At 38.6% G+C, this 19,302-nt stretch overlaps 1 protein-coding gene across 1 annotated transcript in view; it reads left to right on the top strand.

Annotated features, from left to right (window-relative positions):
* Positions 1 to 19,302, top strand: part of srgap3 (SLIT-ROBO Rho GTPase activating protein 3) — a 140,373-nt gene that overhangs the window by 96,975 nt on the left and 24,096 nt on the right. Inside the window, exons 11-18 of the mRNA XM_079840412.1 lie at positions 2,295 to 2,322; positions 6,210 to 6,312; positions 8,989 to 9,049; positions 9,696 to 9,773; positions 11,086 to 11,220; positions 11,987 to 12,092; positions 12,813 to 13,040; positions 15,166 to 15,239. Of these exons, the coding sequence (XP_079696538.1) occupies positions 2,295 to 2,322; positions 6,210 to 6,312; positions 8,989 to 9,049; positions 9,696 to 9,773; positions 11,086 to 11,220; positions 11,987 to 12,092; positions 12,813 to 13,040; positions 15,166 to 15,239 (813 nt within the window). The remainder of the gene's footprint in view (positions 1 to 2,294; positions 2,323 to 6,209; positions 6,313 to 8,988; positions 9,050 to 9,695; positions 9,774 to 11,085; positions 11,221 to 11,986; positions 12,093 to 12,812; positions 13,041 to 15,165; positions 15,240 to 19,302) is intronic.

Genomic DNA, 19,302 nt, shown 5'->3' with positions numbered 1-19,302 from the left:
AAGGCGTTTATTAACATAAAAATAAACACAAATAAATTCCAAAAAGAGGGAATAAAGTCTCTAAGGGTGAAAAAAGTGTCCAAATTAACCGGGGGATCTGGTGTCCTCGCTGTGCTGAGGCACGTGAAGGAAAGGTAGTGTCCAGAGGGGTTGGTCCATGTAAAGGGGGCGTGGTCCCGGCAGACACACTTGCTCCCTTCTTTGGTCCGGAGCGTAAGACGCGGCTTCTCCATCGGCTCATCTTCCCAAGGGCTGTGGAGCTGAGGGGCAAAGCAGCCCAGCCATTCTCAGCCCGACGTCAGTGGGTCTGGCGACTCTATGGACTCGTGGCGTGGGAATCCCTCTCTGCCCCCCCCCGTGCCACAGTGAAATCGAGCGGTAGATAGATATCCCAATATCCAAAAGGGTAATAGAGGTCTTGTTTGATTTGTCATTGGATATAGAGCTTTAAACTAAATGTTTAAGCAATATAGTGGACAATTTTCAACTTAATCTTTACAGTATGTATCACCTAATTTAGACCTAGTTTGTTAATACAAATTGGAATTAAACAATATCATTGTTTTGAGCGGCTGAAAAAGGGCTGCACGCTGTTGTAGATTTTGTTGATTTATTACACACCAGTGCCAAAGACTTTCTTCAGGCAGATAATAACGTTTCAGTCAAATACCTTTTTGAAGCAAATGCCTCAAGACTGTCTTTGTCTGAAATGTTGTAAAGTCTAAAATCTAATAAAGTCTAACAAGCTATGTCTGTGTTTTTTCGGTATGAAGAATTCATGTAAGTGATTTAACAAAAAAGCTAGACTGCCATTGTACGTGTATTAGTGTAAACACGCTTCCTATTTGTTTTTACAAACTGAAGGATAAGTATCTATAAATTATCTTGAATATTCCTTTAAATCTGAGCCCTTTTGTTGTCAGATGATTATAGAGACCCTTCTTTCATGGCCACATTTCCCATAGGGCCTCTTGTCACTTCTGTTACGGGCAGTTTACGCCCAATCAATCAGCTAGTGGCACCAGGGGGGGGAATCTCGGCAGCTGCCTGTGCGGCAGCTCATAATCTAATGACTGCACACTGTGGGACGCCCCAGCTGAGTCCAGCCATCCACGTATATGATAGCTGACCAGTCCTGGCCTCTTCCCCTCACCAGACTGTGTTCTCAATTACACTTCACCTCTTTGTCTGAGTAAAATCAGACACTCGAGGCTGGCCAAGGTATGCTGCATATACATGAGTTTATCACATATGGTTGCCCATGTTTTTAAATTATTCACCTAATTGATCCCCAATCCATTAAGCCAATTAGCTTGGCACAACTAATTCTCTCCATTAATGTTATCAAGGGTTGCCATGGTGCCAGCCACCTGGCTTAAATGCTCACGCTTATCATTTAAATGAGTGATGAAGAGGAATAAACCATCTCTGTTTGCGAATGTCCTGAATGTAAACCAGATCCTCCCTAACCGCTATCCAGAAACATGTTAGGAAGGAAAGGATTCAGTCTTTTTTTAACCCTTCAGCTGGCAGGACAAAAGCCTTTCAGTTTTTGGAATTATTTTAGAGGGCAAAGCAAAGGCACATGGGAACCACTCCATTTGATATGCAGATTTAGTGAAATGAAATGATTTGAGGGGCCACTTCACATCACTAAAGTACGTAGAAGCATTAGTGGTTCCACCTCATTACATGGTGATTCAGAATTGGAAAATTGGAAAAACTTGGTCTGCTCTTGAGAATTTGGGGTCTTTTTTTTTTTTTCATTCAATTTTTTCCAAACTGATATTTAAGATTGAACACTCTTGCATTATCTGGGATTTTTGTAACCTTCCTGCGTGTTTTGATTTGTGGGCGTGTATATTTTTCATTGTTTGTATCGTTGCGATACCAGGGAACCCTTTTGGCCGCACTGAATATTGGGACAAAGAACTTAGTGAGCCGTCACAGATATCGCTCAGTGTCACCAGTGTGAAATGAATCCCTTGATGCACACCCACTCTCTACACACCCTCATACACACAAATACAAACACACACTCATTTAGCCTCTTTTAGTTCCCTTCTGTGACCGTCTGACACCCCGCAGGGCCCTTCCGAGGTTTCTACGGTGACCAGTGCTCCTCTTTGTCTCAAGCGCAGTGTGGCTGCTCACCCATTCATCTTGCCTTCAATAGTGCTGGCCACTCTCACGATAGCCCTCAGTACGCCCTGACCGAGCTTTAGAACCCAGTGCATGAGATCACACTAAAAATGACATTTCTGACTCCTCCCTCTTTTCTCTTTCATTTTCAGGAGAAAGAGCCGAATGTGGAACTACAAGGTAAGAGAGTTCTGGTGATGATGAATTCACACTTTTCAGAAAATTAATTGGCATCTGTGATTCCATGAACATCCATGGAACCTTTGTATTGCACAAAAGGTCCTTTATAATGGAAAAGGTTTCCTCAGATTATTAAAATAGTCTTTGCACTTAGAAACAAATGGTTCCCAAAATGGCAACACTGTGAAAACTCCCTTTTGGAACCTTAAGATTGAAGATATACTTTTAGCTTGCTTTTACTACAATATCTAAAGATTTTTGTCCAATTAAATGGTCTCAAAACTTGTCAGGCCATGAGGTCATTAAGGACTAAGATTTAGTCATTATTATACTTCTCATCCATAGTCATTATCCATATCCATGATTATTGTTTTTAATGAAGAAAAAAAAAGGTTTTTATCACAATCACAAATCTTATGGCATTTTTGGACCAAAAAAAAATTCTGCAGGTTCAGCTGATAAAACAACTTTAAATCCCATAAGAGGCTAGGGTAAAAGCAAGAGAGGAAAAATAAAACTTTTTTGATATTGCTCAGCGGTCAAAAGGGGACTTGTCCTCAAGCTGTCACTGGCAGGGGCTCAGCTCATGCTGGGTTATCCAGAATGTCCTCTGACAGTCGGAGAATGCTGAGAATAGAGCCTTCCTGGTAAACAGATGCAGACCTGTACTGACCTCTCAGTTGGATGACATCTACCAGTGTTGCCATTGATAATCATATGCCCTTTACTTCAATTTTAAAAGGAAACCTACACTAGGGCTACTCCATTATGGTAAAAACAATCGGCAACCTCCCCCAGTTACTCTTGAAGCCAACACGGAAGTGACTTAAACTGCAATTCATCGACTGGCCGCTAGGGACAGGCTCCAAAAGGGAGCGGAATGTCATTGAGCCCCATGTTAAAATGCCCAAATTTACAGCAGAAAAAAAAAACATGTTTACAGCCTGGTACAAATTGTGGTTTTGGTCTATATAGCTAATTTTGCCCTTCATGACAACTGTGACAGGGGGGGTGAATTTTTTTATAACTCATTCGTTTACATTATATAAAGCCTTAAAGTTCTGCATAATTAAGGGAGTGGCCACTTTGAGTGACAGGTGGATTGTCATTTGTCTGCTGTCTGTTAGTCCTCATGTCACCTCAGCTCCAGCCACGTCCCACCTCTTTGCGCATTTTCTGTTATCCGGGAGTGACGCGCGCAATGACGCGCTGACAAGATGGCAATGGCCGACTTTGAGGCTTCAAAACTGCTCTTCAGAACCCTATGGGTGACGTCACGAACACTACGTCCATATTTTTTTACAGTCTATGGGCAAAAGTCAAAATCACGATTTTTAGTGGATGATATGATCAGTCTTATTTCATGATTTGAGTAATTTTAAATGTCTGTGACATTTCACAATTATCGATACTTCAGCAAAAACTAATACTAGGTTAATTCATGTAAGTAAAAAGTCCTCAAAACAGTTCCAGAAGGCAAGTAAACAATTTAGTCAGCAATAAAATAAGAACAAGAAACTCATTTCCAACAAAACCAACCTAAAATACAACAGAACAAAAATACAAATTAAACTGTTCTTAATGGGTTAGTTCACCCAAAAATGAAAATTCTGTCATTAATTACTTACCCTCATGTCGTTCGACACCCGTAAGACCTCCGTTCATCTTCGGAACACAAATTAAGATATTTTAGTTGAAATCCGATGGCTCAGAAAGGCCTCCATTGGCACACTGTACACTCTCAAGACCCATAAAAGGTACTAAAGAAGTGGTTACAAAGTCCATCTCACTACAGTGGTTCTACAATAACTTTTTTGTGTGCAAAAAAAACCTAAATAACGACTTATATAGTGATGACCGATTTCAAAACACTGCATCATGAAGCTTCGAAGCGTTATGAATCAGTGAGTGGATTCATTTGGATCGCCAAAGTCACGTGATTTCAGCAGTTTGACACGCGATCCGAATCATGATTCGACTTGCTGATTCATAACGCTTCGAAGCTTCATGATGCCATGTTTAGAAAATCGTTCATCACTATATAAGTCGTTATTTAGTTTTTTTTTGCGCTCAAAAACTATTCTCGTCGGTTCATAAAGTTATTGTAGAACCACTGTAGTGAAATGGACTTTGTAACGACTTCTTTAGTACCTTTTATGGGTCTTGAGAGTGTAAAGTGCATTGTGCCAATGGAGCCTTTCTGAGCCATCTGATTTCAACTAAAATATCTTTATTTGTGTTCCAAAGATGAACGGAGGTCTTATGGGTGTTGTTTGTTAAACGACATGAGGGTAAGTAATTAATGACAGAATTTTCATTTTTGGGTGAACTAACCCTTTATGGTTTTTCAATGGTATTCAGATAAGTAAAAGCCTAAACAGAAATTGAATGAAGTAATCTAATGTAAAATAACACTGCTGTATACATTAAATATAGACTAATCCTTATTAAAACTACAAAGGTTATTAATTCAAGAGCAGTGAGGAATTTTATATTTGCCTTTTGTTGTTTGATTAACAATAATGACTGCAGCAGATTTATTAGGCTGCTGTCCCTTTAAGAGCTGCACGGATCCAATATACTGTTACACACATTTTCTTTCTCAGCTTGTTTATATTCACTGGCTTGACTGTGGCTGCATCCGAAATCGCATACTTCCCTAGTAGGCGAAAAACAGTATGTGACAAAAGAATTATGTCCGAATTCACAGTACTCGTAAAAGAGTAGGCAAAAAGTACCCGGATGACTTACTACTTCTGTCGAGATTCTGAAGTGTGCATACGGTGGACACTTTATTATCCCATGAGGCCACAGGAGAAGATTTATGAATGGTGTTGAAGCGATATAACTGATGCTGGTAGGTCACATGATGATGACAACGTAGTACTTTTGGATTACATTCATACTACATACATTTATACTAAATTATAGATCATACTTTTTAGCGGTCATGAAGTAATTACTTATTCAAAATAAGTAAAATCCAAAACAGCATTGCGACATATTTGTGTGTAGGCTATTTGACCGTTTAGGTGCGTATCTGAAAAGCACACATTATACTTGCTCGGAGCGCGCTCACGGAAAGCCGCCTAGGGAACAGCTTAATGTACTTTTAATAACACTGTTTAATATCAAGCACGTCCCCGAAGTAGACTGCATTTTACAACACTCACTTATTGGGATGATTTGGATGTTAAGTTTGGCTTAGGGAGGAGCGAAAGCGCACCGCTGTGAAGGAAAGGCAGGTGCGCTGGACGGAAGGTGGATCGTTTTATATCGATCATCTTGTTTTCAATGCTTGGTTGGCACATATGTTGTTGCAGTGACATAAAATTGTACTTACGTAGCTAGTTGCGTTTGTATTCACGTAATTGTATAGATTGCTTCAGACCTAAACAGTAAAGTGAAGTGTTATTTGTTCAAGCTCTGATACAATGTCTATACTTAAGGATGCATAGATTCTCTATGGCCTCCATTGAAAACATCCAACTCGCCCATATTAATGATTAATCACGTAAGTAAATATAAACAACAGCTTGCGCTATGCCCCTCAGGTTTACAACCAAAGTTGGAGCCATGTCATGTTTGACTTTGATTGCATTTACCAGTCTGTCACAACAGCAGTTGTTTCAATAAGGTTAAAATATCGGTTAATTTGAGGTCAAAAGCATTAGGATGTAATTACGATCTTTTAAAGAACAACAATTAATGCCTGTTGCTTATTTAAACCCTTCATTATCGTCTGTTTTCTCCGCTGAGACATTTGTAGGAGTTAATGGCACGATTGTGTATATAGGAAAGGGTTGGGCCTTAAGGTCTTATATATATGTGATTCAGAGGGAATTTTGTTTGTGTTTTTGTTCCATCTAACCATCTCCATTCCTCAGACCCCCAACCCTTCCCCCGAAACCACAGAAATTGCGGAAACCAAGGCCTCGTTCCATCTATAACCATAAGCTGTTTAATGGCAATATGGAGAGTTTCATTAAGGTACCCACTGACTTTGGTGCTATCAGTGCCCTCTGGTGGGCTGGAGGGATGGCTGAACCTCTGTCTATCTTTTCTGACTGACTCATATGCTTACACCCTCTGTTTGCTTCTGTTAATTCCCGTCTTTCGCCAGGTGGCGATGATGCAGATGATAAGGGTGGCAGCTGATGCCCTCCTGCCTAAATAGAGACTCAGCAGGGCCCATTAGTTATTAAGCAACTGCTTTGATGCTTAATTTAAGCAATTAAGTGGTCGATTCCCCATTAAACTTAAACGATTTTGTTTAAAAAGACATTTTAAATAGCAGAGAAAATGAACTGAAGGGCATCACGGTCTCCACATGTCTCCCTTTTACTGCATCTCAAGCCATTCCAGCAACCGTCCTAATGCTATTCCACCCAATCACCACGACAACACTGTCGTCTCCATGGCGATTCTGTCGTCCTTCCTGTCTAACTGTGATTTTTCTCACCTCTTTCACTCCTCTGCTCTGCTCTCCGCTGCTTTGTGTCCTAGGGGAAGACGGAATGCTCGTACCCGCAATCAGGTACTGTAGAATAGGGCCAGCCACGGACTGTCTTTACCTTTCAGATAAGCCTGTAATACATTTGCTTAGAGACAAATGGCTTGTCTTTGTTTCTTTCCAGACGAGTTCAAAGAGAATTTCTAACGAGCTTTCTGTAGGGACCTAGGATGAGTTGCTACTAGCCGCCTTGGCTGAACTTTAAATCATTTTTTCTATTGTGTAATGCTCTTGAGGACAGACATGCTTAATGCTTTGCTTTATTCTCTACTAAAACAAACCAAAAAAATAATTGTTTTTAAAGCTTTTAGAAAATTGCTACTTTCTTAAAAGGTACACCAAGCATTTTTTCCATTTAAAAAAAGTTTTGCACCTATTGATGAGCAAATATATTTGTTTTGTTACACAATTTGTGCTGTCAAAGCGGTTTATCACGATTAATCGCATCTGAAGTTTGTTAATATATAATATGTGTGTCTGCACATGTATATTTACAGTGTATACACTGATCACACACAGATTCCTAATATTGTGTTGGTCCACCCTTTGCTGCTAAAACAGCCCTGACCCATTGAGGCATGGACTCCACTAGACCCCTGAAGGTGTGCTGTGGTATCTGGCACCAAGATGCTAGCAGCAGATCCTTTAAGTCCTGTAAGTTGCGAGGTGGGGCCTCCATGGATCGGACTTGTTTGTAAAGCACATCCCACAGATGCTCGATTGGATTGAGATCTAGGGAATTCGTTGCTGTGCTTCTCAAACCATTCCTGAACCATTTTTGCTTTGTGGCAGGGCGTATTATCCTGCCGAAAGAGGCCACAGCCACCAGGGAACACCGTTTCCATGAAAGAGTGTACATGGTCTGCAACAAGGGTTAGGTAGGTGGTACGTGTCAAAGTAACAGCCCCATGGATGGCAGAACATTACCCAAAGCATCACACTGCCTCTGCTGGCTTGCCTTCTTCCCATTGTGCATCCTGATGCCATGTGTTCCCCAGGTAAGCGATGCACATGCACCAGGCCACCTTCTTCCATTGCTCCGTGGTCCAGTGCTGATACTCACATACCCACTGTTGCCACTTTCGGCGGTGGACAGGGGTCAGCATGGGCACCCTGACTGGTCTGCGGCTATGCAGCCCCAAACGCAACAAACTGTGATGCACTGTGTATTCTGACACCTTTCTATCAGAACCAGCATTAACATCAGTGAGCCTTGGCCACCCATTAACCTTTCACCGGTTCACCACTGTTCCTTCCTTGGTCCACTTTTGATACTGACCACTGCAGACCGGGAACACTCTACAAGAGCTGTGGTTTTGGAGATGCTCTGACCCAATCGTCTAGCCATCACAATTTGGCCCACTTGTCAAACTCGCTCAAAATCCTTATGCTTTGCCCATTTTTCCTGCTTCTGACACATCAACTTTGTCAGTGTTATGACATTTATAAACTTTTAAGTTTGGGTGCGAAAAATCACGATTAATCGATTTGACAGCACTATACACAATAAAATGAAACACTCACATGTGATAAAAACTCCAGTCATATCATTGGCCTTGAAAAAGCTGCTTTAACTCTACATATTCATATTCCACAAGAAAGCATGTCCTATAACATGAATTACAGAGATAAAGCAAGGAGTTTTTAGCTGGTCATGTGATCTCAAAATGGAGGCCCAATGATGCGACCTGTTCCGTGTAAAATACAGCAGGTTTTATTAGGTTTATCACGATTGTATGCGATAACATTTTAACTACTATTAGTACTCTTTTTAATGAGGGAAAAATGTGTAGGTGCACCTTTAATGGGACAGTTCACCTAAAAATAACAGTTCTGTCATAATTTACTCACAATGTATGACTTTCTTTAGGCTGAAGAGCACAAAATTAAATATTTGGAAAAATCTGGCTTTGTTTTTGTCCATACAATGAAAGTTAATTGGCTCCAATGTTGTTTGACTAACATTGTATGTACAAAACTGTCTTTAAAATATTATATTTCGTTTTTCTTGGAAGAAAAAAGTGTTACAGATTTGGGATGACAGGAGAGTGAGTAAATGAGGACAGAATAGTCATATTTTAGTGAACTATGCCTTTAAATCCCAGCCACAGTTTTATAACTGGTGCCATTTTGTAATGATTGTTGTCTTTCAGGATTCAGGTCAACCCATTCCTCTGGTGGTGGAGAGCTGTATTCGATACATTAATCTATATGGTAAGCGGTTCAAAGAAAGGTCACTAATTGATTGTAGATAAACATGCTGACTCAGGAGCTACTGGAAACCATTAGAGAGCTCTCCAGAAACAACACAGCCCCTTATCATTCACTACACACTCTGAGCCACAGAGAGACACAGATGCTAATTTGAATAAGGACTCATCTGTTGTAAGTTTTAGTGATCCCGCGATACTTTCGAAAAAGTTCCATATAAAGTCCATCTGTCAGGGTGAAGCTGAAGTCAGTGAATTTAGAGAATGACATGGGTTTGGCTGCTAAATATGCTGTGGATAGATGATTTATCATTCTGCTAGAGACTATAAATGTTTATGTATGTCAAGGCAGAAAATAATAATGCTATAAACTCTCAATTCTCTGTGCTGGCTCAAGGATTGCTAACAGGAACCTAATCTACTCTTTCTGTGAGATTATTGCTTTAAGATCACAGGCGTTCCCTCAGGATCTAGTGAAATCTCAGAACATGATTGGAACCTCTTTAACAAAATATGTGCCAAAAATAAAGGATCCCTTAGAGGGAAATGTTGCAATTTCTTCGGTGCGCATCTTGTTTTGAGCTGAGATAATGCAATATCATGCCTTGACAAGTTGGCGACTCATGTTTCTATTTATTTTCCCGTGCCAGGGCTTCAACAACAAGGCATATTCCGAGTTCCTGGATCTCAGGTGGAAGTCAACGATATTAAAAATTCATTTGAAAGAGGTTAGTCCCCTAGAGATGAACTGTAATTATTTTTCAGTTCTTTTTTGTACTTTATAAACTATGAATTTCGTTGCCGAGCAGAGGGTGTAAATAATGTCATCAAATTAAATTTGAAAGGAGGTTTCAATTTACCAAAGCTTTACTGCTAAAAACAATTGAGCATTTAGCTAATGTTTGCAGATACAGACAATCATGTGCCTGGTTTTGAGATTCACATATTGTGTCAGAACAGGAGAGTCTGTCATATCTAGGGCTTTACCATCATCGAAATTGTTCCATTGCACTGAAACATTCACAACCTAGCATTTCCCAGAAAACACCATTGAAACCCCTTACTCTCAAAAGTGGCCATCACTGGTGGTGCCCTTAAGGGTACATTTTTGTACATCTAATTAGAGGAAAACAATGGTGTAATTGTACCCTGAGGACCAATTGTGTACCTTTTAAAGGTACAGTTACACGTTTTTTTCCCCAAGGAACAAAATTGTACCGCCACTGTACCTTTTTTTTCCCCGGAGAGTGCTAAGTGTGGGTTGTTCGCCATATTCTCCCTTTTTTGTAATTAAGTAAATTGTAACAACATGTATAAGATCAAGTACCATAGCAGGAAAATCACAAAAAAATTACAATATTACCCTTAAAGGTCTAAATCGGATTGTTACCGTAGAAACGGAAAAAGACAAAAGCATTGCAAGAAAATTAATGTAAAAAAGGAATAATTTGTCAGATATGGTGGACAACTGCATATTTCATCTACAAGAGAGATGCAAGATAAACAAATGATACCAGAAGAATATCAGTCATAAAAATTGTACAGTGATCTTGTTGATAAATAGCTATGTTTTAATGTGCAACCTTGTCGCAGGTTATTGAATCATCAGCATCCTAATATTAAGTGAATCAATGTGTCTGCTAGTGCCCAACTGATTCATAACATAAGAAACTTGGGAGTGGAATGAGACAAATCTCTATTTTGTAGACCCTCTCTTAATAAATTGCATGTATTCATTAACTGACTTATTGTATAGTTAAAGGGATAGCTCACCCTGGTAACCAGACAGTTGATGGCCCCCATTGACTTCCATAGTATTATTTTTTTTTCTACTATGGAAGTCAATCAACTGTCTGGTTACCAGCATTCTTTAAAATATCTTATTTTGTGTTCAACAGAAGAGAGAAACTCAAATAGCTTTGGAACAACTTGAGGGTGATTAAATGATGACAAAATTACATTTTTGGGTGAAATATGCCTTTATAGTCTAAATTGAATGGGTAATATTAATGTTGATTTAAATGTATATATTTATTTCAGGTGAGGACCCACTGGTTGATGATCAGAGCGATCAGGACATCAACTCAGTGGCAGGTGTTCTCAAGCTGTATTTCAGAGGGCTGGAAAATCCTTTGTTCCCCAAGGAGCGCTTCCTGGATATGATCTCCACCATCAGTGAGTGTTGATTCCAGCTGCAGGATAGGTCAAAATGTCATGATGTCAGTGATTAAATCTGATATTACTCCATAGATTCCTGTTATTTGTTCTATGTTCTTATTGGCTTCATCTTTCCAACTTGACAAAGCAATTCGTCAGTTTTATACATTTTGCTTTTAAAAAAAAATGTCTGGCAAAGTGAATGTTAAAAGTAAACACAGATTGTGTTGTGACTGTGGTCATTGTATAGTACCTTTCAAAAGTTTGGGGTCAGTAATTCAAATATTAATGATCAAGGATGCATTCAATTAATCAAAAGTGACATTAAAAAATATTTATATTGTTAGAAAATATTTATATTTCCAATAAATGCCATCTTTTGAACTTTCTATATTGCTTGCACACAAAACATTAAGCATCACAACTGTTTTACACATTGATAATAATATGAAATATTTCTTCAAGTCAACATATTAAAATGATTTCTGAAGGATCATGTAACTGAAGACGGGAGTAATGATGCTGAAAATTCAGCTTTGTCATCACATTGAATACGTTACATTTGACTATATATTAAAAAAGATACGTTATTTTAAGTTGTAATAATATTTCGCAATATTACTGTTTTTGATCAAAAAAGGCACCCTTGGTGAGCATAAAAGTCTTCTTTCAAAAAATTTTGTTTTATCATACTGACACCAAAGCTTTAAGCGGTTTGTAAATTTTTAATGTGAAGCTCTAGGTCGTTTTATTTAAATGTTGGTTTGTCGATTGCTTGTTTCAGAGCTTGAATCATCTGCTGAAAGAGCCCACCACATCCAGCAGATCATCGTCACCCTTCCTCGCACCATCATCATTGTCATGAGATACCTGTTTGCTTTTCTCAATCAGTAAGTGGCCGTTGCGTGTGGCATACTTTGAACCAGCTGATCCACAATCACACACGCACACATTCTCAATAGTGGGAGGCTAATCTGCAATTTTACCACACTGCCTTCACAGCATTTCTGTCTTTGCACTGTAAATCTCCTAGTAAATCACCATTTATATGAATAGCAGCAGTCACAAGCTAAGACATTCATTATATTTACAAAGAGCTATTCAACAGCCCCCACTGTTCTTGTCTAATTTATGACCACGTCTGTCAAGGAGTGCTTTAGAGGATATTTACGCCAGAAAAAACCCATCAGTCTGTACTGTACTATACCTGTCCTCTTCTCCTGGCTCTTTATTGATGCTTCCTGTCCTCACCCTCCCCCAGACCAAACAGAGAATTTGATTTCAGATCATGAGTTTTCCCTCTGACTTCTTTCCCCCTTTCATTTGCTGTCGGTGCCCGCAGCTCTTGCAGCTGTGACTCATCCGAACTTCACTTCTTCAGTCAAGAGATTTCCCAATGAGAGATGAGCGCTCCTCTGTTGAAATATAATACACTGTACATGAAGATGAATTCTCTGGAATAAAGTTACGAATGATTGTATTGGAAAAATCAACAGCTGGAATGAGAGAGAAAGTTTTGGAAAGTGTGTAGCTCCTGCAGTATCATGTCACCTTTCAGAACGTAAGGGCATGTAAAGTTTTTCTCTATCTCTGTCTCTTCATCTTTCTAGTCTGTCCCAGTACAGTGATGAGAACATGATGGACCCATACAACCTTGCCATCTGTTTTGGACCCACTCTGATGCCCATCCCGGACGGTCAGGACCCTGTGGCCTGCCAGGCTCATGTTAATGAGGTCATTAAAACCATCATCATTCACAATGAGGTCATCTTCCCCAGCCTGCGAGAGCTGGACGGTCCTGTCTATGAGAAATGCATGACTGGAGGAGAGGAGTACTGGTGAGCTCGAAGATTTTAGCTGGATTTTGTTGTTACTGCGGAATGTCATAATTTCTCCATTAGAGCCAGCTGTGGCTTAAACTGAGCTCTGTACTCCAAATGAATGGGGAGTTTAGCACTCAGGTCATATAAAGTGGAATACCTTTGGATGACTTTTGTAGCCTATTGCTAAAAGCAATATTTCCACTTATAAAACAGATGGCTATAAAATATTGATCGAACCCTTACAAAAGTTATTGTAGCGTTAACATGGTACAGTGTTGATATCCGATGGAAATACAATATGGTTCTTTGATATACGTTTGTTCTAAAAGATTACCAGATTAATATACCAGATTAATCAATTAATATTGATTATATTTAGTATTAATTGTTTGTTTGGTGTCGGTGAGATTTTTTGATATTAAAATTATGTTCACCAAGGCTGCATTTTTAAATGCGGAAATACAGTCAAATCTGTAATATTATTGTGAAATATTATTACAGTTTGAAATAACTTTTTTATTTTAATATATTTTAAAATGTCATTTATTTCAGTAAAACCCTGAGTTTCAAAAGAACAGTATTTATTTGAAATAGAAATAGAATTAATGCATCCTAGCTAAGCAAAAATATGAATTTCTTTCAAAAAAAGAACCGTATGAACTCCAAACTTTTGGACGGTTGTGTATTTATTGAACTGTTTTAAAAGCAATAAGCACTTAAAGGAACACTCCACTTTTTTTAAATTAGGCTCATTTTCCAACTCCCCTAGAGTTAAACAGTTGAGTTTTACCGTTTTTGAATCCATTCAGCCGATCTCCGGGTCTGGCGGTAGCACTTTTAGCATAACTTAGCATAGATAATTGATTCTGATTAGACCGTTAGCATCTCGCTCAAAAATGACCAATGACCATATTTTTCCTATTTAAAACTTGACTCTTCTGCAGTTACATCGTGTACTAAGACCGACAGAAAATGAAAAGTTGTGATTTTCTAGACCGATATTGCTAGGAACTATACTCTCATTCCTGTGTAATAATCAAGGAACTTTGTGCCATACCATGGGTGAAGCGGCGCAATGATATTACACAGCACCTGAAAATATTCGAACTTCCGTCAACATAAGCAACATTGACAACCTGCTTGCACAGGGGAGCGTGCTGGGGACTATTTTCAGGCGCTGTATAATATCATTGCGCCGCAGCACTCATGGTACGTTGATTATAGTTCCATAGTTCCTTGATTATTACACAGGAATGAGAGTATAGTTCCTAGTTATATTGCTCTAGAAAAGCACGACTTTTCATTTTCCGTCGGTCTTAGTACACGATGTAACTACAGAAGAGTCAAGTTTTAAATAGGAATAATATGGAAACTCTTTGGTCATTTTTGAGCAAGATGCTAACGGTCTAATCAGATTCAATGATCTATGCTAAGCTATGCTAAAGGTGTTACCGCCAGACCGGCTGAATGGATTCAAAAACGGTAAAACTCAATTGTTTAACTCTAGGGGAGTTGGAAAATGAGCCTATTTTCAAAAAAAGTGGAGTGTTCCTTTAATACTCTTTGTTACCTGTTTTTCCTGTGATTTTTCTCTGCTATATTCTTACATTGTGCTTAACAACAACTCTAGGCCCGTTCAAACAGAACATCCCATCCCTCTGTGCTACCGTTTCACTGTTTTCTATGTAACCATGCGCTAGACAAACATGTTTGACTGTTGCGCTGGCATCTCATGTTTTTTGCTATCTTGCGCATGTCATGCCATTCTAAGTATGAGGCTCTAAAAGCTTTTTTTTTTAAGACTCAAGAGCTTGTGTGTTTTCCATGGACCTGCATCACAGAACACAAAAAAAGTGTTCCGTGTGAACCAACCCGAAACCATTTAAAAATCCCTGTAATACAATCGCTTCTGGCATATTGTGGAAATCAAAATGTGACTCTTGTGGCTTTTAGTCCTCTATGCTCGTCACTCCATTTCATGGAGTCTTTAATATTGATACTAACAGGAAAGGATTGATTATTGGCGTGACATTGCAAAACTGTAAATGCCATGGTTTTTTCCAATGCTGGCATTATCACATGTGCAGTTATTGTGTTTACTGTGCTTTTAAACATCTCTTTCTCTTTCTCACTCAAACAGTGACAGCCCTCACAGTGAACCAGGCACCATTGATGAAGCAGACAACTGCACCGAACCACACACAAGCGATGATGGTACGGGCATTTTCGCATTCGTTCATTGCTTTATACACACTCTAATCATTGTCTTTTATAGTAGGATGTTGTATTTAATTATATTGCATAAGAGACCACACATAACAAGAAGCAGAAATTAGCATTTGAGGTTTTTAGTTTACTTAGTCAATAGAAGTACAGTCAGGTTTCTATGCCAGCTTTTGGAGTGAAACGAATCAAAATGACCACATATTGCTACTTAAAAAACAGAAAAATTATTTTGCCTTGTGTTATTTTAAAGATGATGTGCTGATTAGCATTGCTGTGTTATGCTCTGGCTGACCTTTGTGTTGTGTGTGTGTGTGTGTGTGTGTGTGTGTGTGTGTGTGTGTGTGTGTGTGTGTGTGTGTGTGTGTGTGTGTGTGTGTGTGTGTGTGTGAGTGTGAGTGTGAGTGTGAGTGTGAGTGTGCGTGCCTGTGTACTCATGCATGTCAACCACCTAATTGAAATCAGATATCAAAACTGGCATTGAAACATCTGGGTCAAATTCAGTTGGATCTAAACAGTTTCCACAAAACCAACAAAAACAATATATTTATACAACCACAGCCAATACAAGACTTTGAGTGCGCTAATTAAAAACAAAACAAATCTAAATCTGTATTTGTATCATGTTTTCCAGTAAAACATCTAACCGTCCTTAAAATGAAATGCATTTACTTGAGCAGCAAAAATGTCTCATATATTACGTTTTCTGTGAATGTCAAATTAAAACAACTTTTTTGCATTAATAAAAAATTGCCAGTGGGGTAAAAAATAATCTTAATTTATGATCCTGTATATTCTCTGAAAATCAAGTCATATTTTTATTTTTGTATTTGTGTGTAAACATTTTTTTTTTAAATGTATCTTTTTAATATAATTTTTATTTCGTTTTTAAGAAGGTTTATTCTATTTATTTTTTTAGAGGAAAACAACTAAAAATACTGTTTAAGAAGAAATAAAGAGTAAAGAAATGCTTCATAAACACCAGGTTGTGTTGTCTGGTGGATATTATGATTTGACATCTAGTTCAGCCAATCAGAGTGGTGACCTTTAAGCAGTCTGCATTCTTATTGGCTGGTGGGCTATGAGGAGATAAGGAAGATGAAAACTGGCAGCACAGATTCATAAAGGGTTATGTGAGTTTCCAGGTCTTAGAAAAAAAATCCCTCCCCCTCGCCTCATCCTCTTAATTTCTCACATGTAAATGATAGCATTGTCTAGCGACGTTTCCGTTGCTATATTAAATGAAGAAGCAGATGGAAATATCTCTTTCGGCCCAGTTTCAGCAATCTTTGCACTTCATCTCTCTCTTCCAGCCCCTGGATTTCTCTGCTTAATTGCCTCCTCCTTTGGCTTTTATCACTTTGTTTTCCTTCTCTCCCTCTCTCTTGCACGCTCTTTGTTCAGGGTGAGTAAACAGGTCTCACGGGGCTTCCTGCGCCTGCTCCCTTCATTTACTGATTGATGGAGCTGCACTCGCTCGCTAACCCAAAACACCAGCCACATCGCTGATAACATCTCTCGCATACAGCTTGCTGCTCATTCAAGAAGTCATACCGTTTTTTTTTATTTTTTTTTTAGTTTCACTAAAACGGTTCAACCCTCAACTAATGAATTAAGAATTGGTCTTTTTTTAACACTAAAACTAGAGCATTGTTTTATTTTTCTATTTAACGGTGCACTTTTTTCCACTTAAAGAAGAAAAATTAGGGACAGGAATAGAGTGGTGCAGGTATGACGTCACTTTGTAGGCCAACCAGCAGTTAGCATCGCACTGATTCCTTCGAGAAAAACCCAATAGGATTTTCCCATAGGCTTTTGGATTATCGCAAAAAACAAGCTCTGTGATTAACAAAAGTTTATGATAATTATCACAGATGAACACAACTTTTATTCATTTTGAAGTCTAAATGCAGTTTCCAAAAGTAAAAGGCTAAAGGCAGGCTATAAACGGACTACACCACGGTCCCGCGATTTCAATGTTACCATCACTAAGCTTCAGACAACTCTTTCAGTTTTTATCTAAAAACATTTTCCCAGAACGTTTGAGTTAGAATAGTTTATAAGAGCACAATTATGAGCATAATGAGACTGTAAAAGCAGACTGAACTTACCTTTTTGACATGATGTTTAATCTCCTTGACAGCCTCTGTAGTCCCATTTAGCCACTTGTTAGCAACCGCCTTTTCCAAGACACGTAACAGCTTCAAAAAATCACAAGTTTGGTATTACTGGTGCGCTTTATTAATATAAAGTGTTTTGACCTTATTTCAGCCATTTTAACAAAATCCCATTCACGAGTTCACACTTACATCAAATTAAATAGAGTAAAGTTTATGTGTATTTTGACCCCCCCCCCCCCCTTACTAGTAAATAGTAGGCTACTAGGTACTTAATTTAATTAAAGGGTTAGTTCACCCAAAAATGAAAATTCTGTCATTAATTACTCACCCTCATGTCGTTGGACACCCGTAAGACCTCCGTTCATATTCGGAACACAAATGAAGATATTTTTGTTGAAAGCTGATGGCTGAGAAAGGCTTCAGATAGGCCTCCATTGGCATTCAGTACATTGACACTTCCAAGATCCATGAAAGGCACTTAAAACGTCATTACAAAGTCCATCTCACCTAGGGTTGCCACCTTTGGTGTGGCAAAATAAGGGACACCCATTCACGACCAAAAAAAAAAACACGTCATGAAATGATTATTACATTGACTACCTGACAGCTCAATAATAAACCATAAGAAAACATGAGATCAAGTATGTGAACTTGCAACAGAGCACATTTTATATTATTTTAAATTTGATTATTTTATTCATTTCTAAAGAACTTTTTAGTAGCCTATTTGGTGCACTTTAAAGGGACAGTTCAGCCCAAAATGAAAATGCTGTCATCATTTACTCGCCCTCATGATGTTCCAGACCTGTATGAGTTTCTTTATTCTGCTGAACACAAAAGAAGATATTTTGAAGAATGTTTGTAACCAGGCTTCTTTGGGGGCACCATTGACTTCCATAGTAATCTTCCTATGTGTTCAACATAACAAAGAAATGTATACATGTTTGGAACAACTTGAGGGTGAGAAAATGATGACAGAAATTTCTTTTTTGGGTGAACTGTCCCTTTAAGCAGTCATTCTGAACCACTAATCACTTTTTGAATTTCAAAAATGTAATTTTTTTTAATCAATTTACTTAAATTATGACTATATTATCATGTAGTTATTTGTCCCATTTTTATCTAAATTTTTTTTTAAATGTCATAAACTTTATACGACAGGATTATTGGTTATGTATGATTATAGCGTAGCTAAATTATAAATTAATAATTACATTTATTAGGCTATAATCTATTAATTAACCTTTCTAAAAAATTATAATTCTGTCTGCCAAGCTCTGATAATTTATGGAATATTATATTAATATATTATCCATTAAAAAATGGATCTGTCACCGCTGTTGCTTTAAGTCAGTCAGTCTGAGCAACTGAAATGCTTCTCACAAAGTGTGCAGTTGGCCTGAGGTTCATCATGAGTTACTGGACAGACCCATTGATACCTTTTTGATATTCAGCTCTATATCTGGAGATCCTCTTGCGTTTAAACGGTGGACGCACGCGACGCAAGCTCGACATGTTTTTAAAAAAACGCACAAGTTTACAGGCACACGGCACAGCGCAAGTTCTCGAGACTCCGCCGCTATGACAACAAAGCCGCTAAAACGCCATCACGCACAAATGAGCTCCTGTACTACTTATTGTGAAATTGATTTGTTTATATTTGCTATCAGAAACTCCACACTGCAAAATCCTTGTGTGTTTATTGAACTATGTGTGACCTATGTAAAATACGGAACAAATCGCGTCCCGTATTGGTTTGATACGGAACGCGTCATTTTGCTTGTAAATACGGGACGATTCCGTATTTTACGGGACGGGTGGCAACCCTAATCTCACCACAGTGGCTCTACAATAATTTTACGATGCGACGACACAGTTCCGGCGTTCGGACACATGACCCAGAAGCGATTTGTTTACGAGCAGAGGAAGACGCG

This window comes from Gobio gobio, assembly GCF_949357685.1.
Source record: "Gobio gobio genome assembly, chromosome: 17".
Classification (NCBI taxonomy): Eukaryota; Metazoa; Chordata; class Actinopteri; order Cypriniformes; family Gobionidae; genus Gobio; species Gobio gobio.
Note: the sequence above shows the minus strand (reverse complement) of the source record. Positions and strands in the feature narration are given on the sequence as shown.